Genomic DNA, 11,355 nt, shown 5'->3' on the forward strand with positions numbered 1-11,355 from the left:
TTCAATTTGTTTTGATCTTTGAACACACTTAAAGTATGACAGGAGATTCCAACAACAAAATTAACAATTTCAAAGAAAACCTAATGCTTCGAGAAGAACAAACAATCAGAAGGTAAAATGCAGTAGAAATGTTTGAGCTGGATGGAAATGTTAATAACCTTAGTTAGTAATATCAGATCTGACAAGTACTGAAAAATAAATTCTCTCACATGACTTATCCTTGGATCATATCACCTTTGGATTGAATAAGAGATGTGCGTGCAAATTGCCAAATTTAATGATTACAGAACTGAAGAGGATGAATAAAAATAGGATTAAAACAAACACTCAGCAAGATACTTCATTTTTGGTTCTCTCTTAAAAGTGAATTTCCCAATATTACAAAAAAAAAAAAAGGCAACAGAAGCAGTTCATTGTGCGAATCAAGCTTTTCTGCAACGAAGAATATTAAGAATAAAAATAGATCACTGCCTGAAACTCTGGAAAATTATTTAAGACTTTCCCTGTCCAAAATTCGACCCAAGACTTTCCAAAATTCGACCCAAGACTTTCCAAAACAATGTCACGCTCAGATATCTCCTTAAATATTAAAGGCAAGTAAATTACAAGAAAACAATAATTGTTTTAAATAATTTTGAGTATTGCAAAGCATCATAAGCAGTGTCATATTTTTTTTTTTAAAAAGCCACTTTGGAGCGAAAAGGGCAATTTTTTTTGTTGTAAATCAAATTTACACCTTTATTTTTTATCAGATCGGCAAAAAATCTATTTTTTGGCGAGACACAAGATTTTTGCAATTAGTTTGTGGGCCATGAGATGAAAAAAGGGTTGGGAAAAAAAATCAATGTACTAACAGCATCACAGATGAGATGATTAGTCAGCCACTGTACTGGGTATTCTTTTAGTTGTATAATCCCCCCCCCCCCCCCAAGACCTTTTTACAAGGCATTTGCACATAATTTAAAGGCAATCGCCCATTAAACAAAGGAATAGGCCTCTCCTGCAAGTAGGTATACCTCTTAATACCAGGGGAGTACTAAGCTGGAAGCAGAAACATTAGTACTGCAGTACTGAATTACAAGTTGAATACTTAAAGGATGCACCATGGCAGACTGATCAGTTGTATGCATACTACCCATCACAAAGGAACCTACATGCCGTTTACCACTTCAGGTAAAATTTCAAAATTACAGGCTTTCTAGCCCAGGCACTGAAGGCTGCAGTGTCACTCAAATAGTTTGGTTAAGCAACAACACGTCACTCTCCCATACAAAAGTTTCCCTCTAAATTTTCATAAAGCTGCAGTTTAAGAAGTGAACACTACAGAAATTGCTTTAAGTATCATTTTATGCTTGGGATACAAAGCTAGAAGTACCAAGACTTGCTCTAAATCTGTTGGACAGACTCTTGTTAACTGGTGCAAATACCAGCAATCACATGGGTTTGTTTTACTCACTCCTGGCTAATATATATATTTTTTTTTTTACACCATAAATAGCGACAGCCTCCTGTCCTTCAAGTCTTCCTCAGCCTCAAGAGCTCTATTTAAGTTGCATCTTGCATTCTAGGATGAATCAAATCTAAAGAGGCACCCATCTTGCCTTAACAGCTTTCCAGGAAGCCTTTTTACCATTTACAGACTACTCTGATCAACAAATCTGCAGTCTATTAAACCCACCTAGTGCTGTCAGAATACCAGATTAATTCAAAAACTAGGAATTATTTCCGAGTTCCCATGAGATACTGGTCTGGTGCTTGACAATAATAAATCCAACCTCCCCACTTCACTGCAGCCGCTATAGCTGGGGTGCAAATCAGTTGCTTAGGGTGGCACTGTCCATCAGGGAATGGGCTCAGATTCACAACAGGTCCATGCACTTTGTGAAATCACCTCTACCGATGTAAGACTCTACCGATGTAAGACTTTTTGTTCAGCACAAAGCATCTGCTACTCACTGTAGGAGATGCACTATGACTTTCAAACTGGATGGAACTGCCTCATATTTATCACAAAAGCAAAAAGGTCGTCACTTTGCCAATTCCAGCCAAACGTAACAAAAGTCCAATGGTAAAAGAATAAAACGTAGCTGGAAACTGCTGTGTATATAAAAAAGAATTTATTCTATAAACCAAGTACAAAACGTGATGAGCGCTTTCGGGTCAATACCCTTCATCAGATAAAGCATATCTTCATACACCCATTTTTAAAAAACATAGTAACCAATCAGCATACATTCAATAAAAAACCCGCCTCTTTCTAAGTGCTGGTTTAAGTGGAATAACGTCATTTAGCCCCGGATCCCTATGTGCTGTTAGTTCAAGGATCCATTTAGTCTCAGCCAATTCTGTTTCCAGCCTAATATCACCCCCTCTATTGGTCAACTGTAGATTTGCAATAACTCTAAAAGTAAAGCCATGTGAAGGATATCTCTTTAGATGTCTAAACAACGCATTGCCTTCGTTTTTATTTCTAATGTTGGACAAATGTTGGAGGATCCTCTCCTTCAACATTTGATTTGTCTTCCCAACATAATAGCTCGAACATGAGCTGCATTCAGCTAAGTAAACAACATCTGTTGTCCTACATGTAGCCTTACCCTTAAAGGTATAAAGCTTATTGCTATTAGGGTGGAGAAAATCAACCCCTCTTTTAATATAGGCACACGCCTTACAACATCCACATGGATTAGTCCCTGCTCTTCCCATAACTTGTGCTTTGGCTGGATACCTTCTTTCTTTACATAAAACGTCCTTTAAATTCTTGTTCCTTTTATATATAAACTGTGGTTGTGTACCTACCATGTCCCTTAAGGATGTGTCACTAGTTATGATGTTCCAATTCTTTCTTATGATGTCACAAACACCCTTATCACAATTAGAGCCATTTCAACATTGGACTTCCCCTTAAACATAACCTTGATGCACTGCAGATAACGCTCAGCATCTGCTACTAGCATACAGAAATAGACATTTCTGCAATGTTTGTGGCGGACCAAGCTTTGTCAACATTTCTAAGACCTACAAGATTTACAATGCTGAAGGATATGTAGAGAGGCTGTTTATGTGAGAAATAATCTAGCTTGGCCCCATGCTAAAAAATGTTCACTTTTCAGTTTAACTGACATAGTGCGCTCAATGCTTCTGAGCAGAGTACTTACTGCATTTTGTTAGGAGAATGTAAATGTTTTGTGAAGAAAGCATCTTGTCCAGAAAGCCTACAAACTGTGATAAGATTTCGTTTTTAGGCTTTACTGATTTGACATTGAACTGATTCAATTGCTGGAAGTCAATATTTTCTAAACGGATGAGATGTGTGTGCTAAAGGTTGGAAAAAGAACAGATTTTACTGCTGCAATTCATCAAGGATTACACTTGGAAACAAAAACTGATTTAGTAAATAAGTAGATGGATTGTAAATCAGCAGACTAAATTTTCTTAACTTTCTTAACTACATAAACTACCAACAACAAAGTAAAAATAAATATGGGAAATCAAAAAAAAAAAAAAGTGCATTCATTTATGTGCTTATATAAACCACAAATCAAGATTTTTACTCCTGTAGAATACTGCCACTTGAAGTTCTACTACAGTCCTGACTCAAAGATAGAACTACCGTAACTGATAAATATTTGACACTTTTTGCATCCACATTCTACATAACAAATATAGAAAATTATATACCAGTGACAGCAGACTCCAAGCTCGTCTCCTCATGTAACCCTGCAAAGAGAAAGAGAAAAAATGCAAATATCCGTGATGCAGACTGACTGAACGCAATCAATGTACTACAAAATGACTGCAGTTTCCCAAAGTCCCCTCAAAGGACAGCCTCTCTACCAAACATGGCCTCAGCACCCTTACACAGTCGACCTTCCTGGAATACTATGTGAAGCCATTTTCATTAACCTCTTTCAACTGCTTCTAGCAAACCGCAAGTTTCTTCCATACCAGTTTAGGATTACACCCCATACTTAAGTCAGTTTCTTGCATCTTCCTAAGATTCCTTCCCTACCCTCAAATTTCCACTGGTCTGTACACAGTCTACTAAAGCAAGTCCCTAGCAATACCAAAAATATATAGACAAACAGAAAAGCGGGTTCCCCCTCCAATTAAAAAGGTTCTACCTGGGTTAAAATCACAATGAACGGTAAAATTAAAAAGCTCCTATTCGAGAAAAGCTTAGTTCTAATGCTTTTGGAAAAATATAAGAATGAAGGTTACATTATAAAGATATCCTTGTTTTTTCTGATATCACGCAGAAAAAAAGAAACAAAATATGCTACTGTTTCAAGAATGCTTAGGAGGTAAGGCAGTATAAAGTACAAGACCTGCTAAAATTCAACTGAGCTAAAATTTTTAGACCACATTTATCCCCGGTGTGGGGAATCCAGAATTTAATAGCACCAAAACTACAACTTTAGCTTCTGATACTAAAGGGCAAACTATACAGTGAAAGTTGAAAGGTTATGCAAAGTACTCCGAATTCACATTATGAACATCTAGCCACCATTTACTCTACGAGTGCCTTTTTTTTTTTTTTTATATACCAATAGTACCCACTGTGTAAAAGTGGAATTACTTTCAAAACTTGAGGATCTGAAAAATGCTTACTGGTCACACTGTTTTTTATGTCACATGAAGTAAAACATAAATCATATTATGACATTCTAAATTAACCCTCAACATGACAGTCCACATTCCAATAAAAGCAGTCTACACATTTCAAACTCACCCCCCCCCCCCAAAAAAAACAAATCTCAGTGACATCAAAATCAGAAATCCTTATCAATTACAAGACAGAATGAACACACTAGTGATAAATGACAAAGAAATGACTGTTTGCACACTGCTACTCACTACAAACACCCAGTGCTCTCATCTCCAGCCCACTAACACCCTAGTTTGTTGGCCTGCAATACTCTCAACTTAAAGAGAGACTTCAAAAACACAAAACTTGGATCACTTTATTTCCTCAGACTTTAGAATTTAGACTTTAAAATTTCCACTATGCTAATAACAATTTTCCAATTCTGTTGTAGTGTTTACAGAATCACCAAGTACTAGGCCAGATGCCCTTTTTTGGGCATTTTAAGCCTATCCAAACTCTGCATATTATGTCTGTGAGGTAGACACTAACCATTACACCATCCCCTAACCATCATTACAATTGCACCCTTACTGATATACATAAATAAATAATTTTATTACCAGAGCATGTCTTAAAGCAAACAATACCAAGTCAAACCACTGCATTTACAATAAATAAATGTAAGAACAAATGCAACCAACTTATGTTTTTAAGAACTTGAATAAGAACATTTTAAGTGTACTCGTAAATCCTCAATTTACCAAGCAGCAGGACACTTTGGTTATGCTAACATACTGCTGTCAGGCAGAGTAGGAATGGGAGGCAATTGTTAAGCAATCAAATTAGTATATAAAAAAAGTAAAAGCCAATCAGAGAAACTTGCCAACGTGTAAAAGCCAGAATGGGAGGCTCTGATTAGGGATCATGGTGACAAGAGTTCTACTGGAACACATACAGTAGGAAGTATAAAAATGGAATCTCGGAGTTAACATCTGCTTTGCAACAGCTATTCTTGCCCAATGGTCCATTCCCGCCATGTGCAGAGTTCTACATCTGCTTCACTAACATCTAGGCCAGTCATACTGCTCAGAAGTGCACCATTTACACCAAACCTTTCCTCTGCACCAAGTTACTCATAGGTTCACCCTTCCATTTTCAGCTTAGTTCAACCCCCCCCCCAATTTGCTTTCTTGGCCAGATTACGCAACCTGCAGCCACTCTATTCACTTCCTGTGCCTGTAGCATTGCATATTCCCCTAGTATCCCAAAACTTTTGATTTTTCACCAGACCAGTTCCCCCACAACCCTGCCCTCATAACCTCTGCAGACATTTTCTTTTGGATTTTTTTTTTTTTTTTTTTTTTAAATAAACTACAGGAAAAACTCTCCCTTCTGATGTCACTCAAGTATCCAGAAGCCCTTCATTACCTTTTGGTTTCAAGATCCTGAAAGGTCCCATGACCCCCCCCCCCCACACCAAATCTCACTTCGCTAATAAAAACAAGCAAAATAAATTTGAGGTATAGTCACCATCCAAATTTTACATCCCCAAACCATTTTAAAACACTTACAAATAACTAAGGTGATGAAAACCTTTATACGTTACGTAAACCTGTACTACCACATTACATCCAGTGAAGTGCTGCTATCCATGTAACAAAGTTTACAGAACACTAAAAGGTGACAAAAAGCTTCCCCACCAGATCTAAAATATCAACTTGTTATTCACGGCTATTCCTGACACCTAGCATTTAAATAAGTTTACAAAACTCAGAGAAAAAACTTACAACACTGTAATTTAGCTACTCTGTTTCCATCAAGATTTAAACACTGAAAAGCTTCCTAGCATCTTACATTCAACACGAAGAATAATCCAGCAAAAAAGGAACACGACACCATTTCGAGAGATGGTCCAAGATTAAGCGTACGCAGAAACAGACCACCAGAATTATTTAATTTAGGTTGTGCTACACTATGAGGTCATAACTACAAAGTGGGAAACAAAATTAAGATGGCACGGCAATCCCCCATCACACCATTTTTTTTTTTTTTTTGAAGGGGAATAAGTTACAGAAGCTACTCAAAGCCTTACACTGCAAGATTGAGACCACAAAGTAATGAAAAAAATACTCTTTCCATTTCTAGGAGAGGAAGTTTTCCTACAAATATAAACATACTAAATTTATCTGCAAAAAAACTTTACCTTCCCTCTTCATAAACTAGTATCCCCTCCAATTTAACCCATACTAGGTGGTCTTTTCAGCAGGATCAGTTAATTAAGATGTGTCATAACACTACAAAACCAAGAATGCCATTAAAATTACAAGACCAAGAATTCAAACCATGCCAATTTAAAATGCTTCTCCGTGTACCACATATAGCCTACTGTACTGGAAATGGTCTATAATTGCTATAGTATGCAAGACAGTTAATGGTTCAGCAAATTAAACTCGTTGACTAATCAAGTCAAGACAAGATACATCATCTCAACTTACCAAATAGCTGACTGAGAAGAAAATCAAATATGTATATAGGGGGGGGGGGGGCACACACAATTTAAATGACATTTCGACACTGTATTGCCTGCACAAAGTGCACGACTTGGTCCAAACCTTTTACTATGTGAATAGGTGTATTTTCACATTACTTGCGCACAAAGAAAAAAACTGTAAGCACAAATGCTTAGCTTAATTATACCCAATCATATTAGATAACTAGTGGTCTACTTAAAAGAAGATGGAATTCAGAAATACAGACCATAGTGTGTGTGTGTGTGTGTGTGTGTGTGTGTGTGTGTGTGTGTGTATACACAGAGGCAGTGCACAAGATTATTACAGTTTGGCAGACCAGCCAGTCCATCTGGTTTTCAGAGTATGCACCACCCCCCCAGATGAAAATGTATAGCAAAGTTTTGTTGAGGACTCGAAGACCATAAAAAAGTGTATACTGACAATAGCAAATGGGATGGGGAGTACTACAATGTCAGCAAACTACACCTATATGCAAACCGGACTGCATTTCTTCAACTCAATTTGTACTCGACATGAAATGTTACAAAACTATAGCAGTTAAAGAAACAAAAACAGCATAGTGACCTCAAACCTTCTTAGTAAGTGGTTCCACCCAAGCTGAAGTCATACTTCCACAAACACCACATGTTCCACCATTCCACACAAATTCCCATCCAAGTACCTCAAAGGGCTGCTCCAACCCAAAGGGGAGAAAAGTGCCAAAAAGTGTTACTCATCCTTACATTTCGTTAACAGTTTCAAACCCAAGTCAGTAATGCAGCACAATCCATTCTGTGAAACAGGACTAGACAACACGTCTCCAACTTCCAAAGCACAAACAGCCAAATGCATCTGCCCCATTTAGCACCCAATCTCAGACAGCTCTTTTACACAAATTATACCCTCTTAACGAGAATTATCCAAACAGAAAATCGCTATAACAAAAACAGATTCTAAATTGAACATATACAGTCACACAGTGCAGACAAAAGCAAGGAGTTTGGTTGAAACCATAACTACTGCGCTACTGTGGCATTCTGACAGCTACACTGCTAACATCCAAGTGCCATTCAAGCAATACAGTAAGCATAGCAACCTTGCACACGCATGTCACTTAATCTTGAACAATGCAGAAACAAAACTGTACAAGATGTTTCGAAGTCACATCTAGCACAACTAACAAACAAAAAAACTTTAAGCAGAGGCCTGGAGAGAAAAGTTCCAAAAAATGGCAACTGTTTATTAGGACACACCATCATACTTTGCACAGGTGTGGGTGGAGCTAACTTACGTGACATCCCAATGGCGTGGTCACTTAAGCTCTGCACATTTTTTAACAGCTATTCAAATTCTGCACTGTTTTCTCCAGCATTAACAGCTCAAGGTTAAAACTATAAAAGAGTTGAACACACTAATGTCAGGTATTACAAACAATAATACTGAAAAATGCCACATACACTTGGCGGGGGAGGGGAACTGCAACCCCCGCTGTACACAGTTAAGTGCTTTACAACCCTTTTGGAGGCTAAAAGCCCCTTGGACATTACCGTCTACCTTTTTACATCTCATTTGTTTAAAAATGAGAACTAAAAAAATAAGTCTGACAGTATATAATTGGCCCATGTGACATTGGGGGAGGCACTTGCTATTGTGCACCCAGGTATTTCCTAGTATAAACAATCACTGCATAATTAACTAGGATGATCATCGTGGACTGCACATAGATAACTATTTACATGTATTTTAACTTATTAACCCCATTAATAAGAAGATTTGAAACAGTGTAGCGTATAACCAATGCACAGTCCCAGACACACATATGTAGGGGAACTGCAACGCAAGATTTAAAATAAATTAAAATTATAGTCCCGTCTACAAATCTTAATACTTGAGATGCAGAAAACCCTAAACAGATGCCCTTCATAACACTGTCAAAAAAACAAACCACAGCATTAAAAATAAACTCAAATTGCCTTTACTCACAGTGCTGTCAAAAAAAAAATCACAAAACAGCACATAAATGAAGTGTACAATGTATTTAAAGCGACCTTACTTTATCAAATGATCTGCAGAAAGTTGTCAAAACGACAAAAATGCAGCAGGAAAAAAAAAAGACAACATTCGTTCCATACTCAAAACAATTAGCCAAAAAGCTGCACAGTAAAATAAAAATTACAAAATGTACAACAAAAGGTCACACTTGCTAAAAAGAAAAAAACAAGTTTATTATGTACTGACAACAGCGGTGCTGATGTCACAAGCTTAACTGTACAATCTTACAAGACAATATTGCACCCCCCGGAAGAACTGTAACGCTTAGGTCGTGACGTCACAATAATGCATAACGTTCTAGATTTCATTTGAACAATACTTTCCCCCTCAGCAGTAATGTGCTATTACATCTCATACATATGCGCTATAAATAGCAATATATGCAAGTTATTACATTGCAAGTATTGTAAACCGTTTCGGTATTAATTCAACTGTAAGCTCTGGTATAGTCCCAGCCACTTACTTCACTTCTTCGCCTTTCTAGCGGGCCTTCCCTTTACCTTCAGGCTTGTAAGAGTGCCACCATGCAGCCATATCAATGCAACACTCCACTGCTGCTAAGCGAGATAGAGGAAGAAAAGAAAATGGCGCAGAGACTAAGTCCCCAGCTCTAAAATACTAACTTTGGGCCTCCATCCAGCCATCGCCCTAGCTCTAAACAAGCCCACGATCCCGGTTTTCAAAACTTTGTCTTCCGAACTGCCCAGATCCGGAGTTTCCAATGACCTAAAGTGCCGGGAACCCCTTCTTTTTTGACCCCCTTTTGAACAATAGAGGCTTATAAGCAACGAGACGGGACTTAGTCTCTGGGACGCCATATCTGCTCTTCTTAGAGCAGCGGAGACAGACAGCTGCTTACCTCAGGCTCCTGTGTCCCCATGTAGCCCCCAAAACCCACATTTATAGGCACTTCAAAACACTCACCGTTAACTCGTGACTCTGGCTCAATCTGAAAAACAAAGGACAGCATATTAAAAACGTAGTCAAAACAGCAAAAGGTAAAATGTTACCACAATTACACACGGTTTCAACTTAAGTTTTAACAACTAAATGTGATTGAAAAACTAAAGACATTCTATCAAAAATAATGCCGGGAACGCAACTGCCACTCTCGTTCGAAAAATAACTACATCGGTATTTTGTAAACAGTTTAAGCTTTATACCAAACGAACTTTCAACATCTTTCATACATGCTTACAACATGCCAGTCAGAGCTTCAAAAAGTCTTAAACGCACAACAGACATAGCTGCAAGTAACAAACATGTTGTGATCAAGCCCAGTATACTGTTAAATAAAAATTGTATTTCACATTCCCCTAAAATACTCTAATAAATACTAATGTCAGAATTACTCTCGGTTAGGAGACCCAAATTCTGTTACCTTTGCATCATTAAGAAAATGGTCCCCACTCATTTTTTATGGTGATGTCCCTTAATTGAAATGATTAGGATTTCACGTAAATTTAAAATAAGAGAAATTTAGAGAAATATTGACAGAAACCCGCTGCCTGGGCTAGTAGACTCAGAATGGTGGAAAACGCAATTGTGTCACAGACTAAGTCCAGATTTTTGCACACTGCGCAGGCGTACTGTTTTAAATGGTTCATTTGCATGTTATGTCACGCCTTCATTGTGAAATAGACAATTTCTTTAGCTGGGAGACCATGTGGCAACAAACAGCCGGCAAAGGGAAGCTGTTGTCGTAATCAAGTTGTTTTTTTTTTTCCTCAGGGGTTGCTTTCTGTGTTCGCTTGTACTTTGGTGTTGCTCTATATGTCCTTCAACGTCATTCTTAATCACTTAAACTAATAAAGCGTTTCCTACTAAGGATTCAGCGGGGTTGCTCTTAAGACAAGAAGTCAAATATGAGGATAACGTTAAAGATGTTAAATGTAGGCATATGTATCCTCTGGAGAGTATGATGATCTGCAAGTTTTTTCTCCCTTTTTCTTGAAAATAAAATTAATATATGTGCGTTATGTATGCGAATATGCAGTGGTTGCATACAAGTCTTGGATTGGAGCTGACAACAGTACTGGGTGTCTTGCAGCGGCATATGTGTTCAATGTTTATAAGACCGGTGAGTGCAAACTTCTGTTTTGAAAGGAAGAAGTACGATCGACTTCCTAGCGGACCTAATTAGGAATGTGTGGAGAGGACACGATTCTTACCTGATTTTTTTGGAATTCTTAAACTTAAAATGTT

At 37.7% G+C, this 11,355-nt stretch overlaps 1 protein-coding gene across 1 annotated transcript in view; it reads right to left on the reverse strand.

Moving 5' to 3' along the window:
• LOC122802395 (DNA topoisomerase 1-like) overlaps positions 1-10,694 on the reverse strand; it is a 498,452-nt gene extending 487,758 nt beyond the window's left edge. Inside the window, exons 1-3 of the mRNA XM_044072020.1 lie at positions 10,532-10,694; positions 10,075-10,099; positions 3,682-3,720 (exon numbers count right to left, since the gene is read on the reverse strand). Coding sequence (XP_043927955.1) covers positions 3,682-3,720; positions 10,075-10,099; positions 10,532-10,564 — 97 coding nt within the window. The 5' untranslated portion in view covers positions 10,565-10,694. The remainder of the gene's footprint in view (positions 1-3,681; positions 3,721-10,074; positions 10,100-10,531) is intronic.
• Positions 10,695-11,355: the final 661 nt, after the last annotated feature.

The sequence above is a fragment of the Protopterus annectens genome, chromosome 5.part0 (genome assembly GCF_019279795.1).
Source record: "Protopterus annectens isolate FY-2018-M chromosome 5.part0, PAN1.0, whole genome shotgun sequence".
NCBI classification, from domain to species: Eukaryota; Metazoa; Chordata; order Ceratodontiformes; family Protopteridae; genus Protopterus; species Protopterus annectens.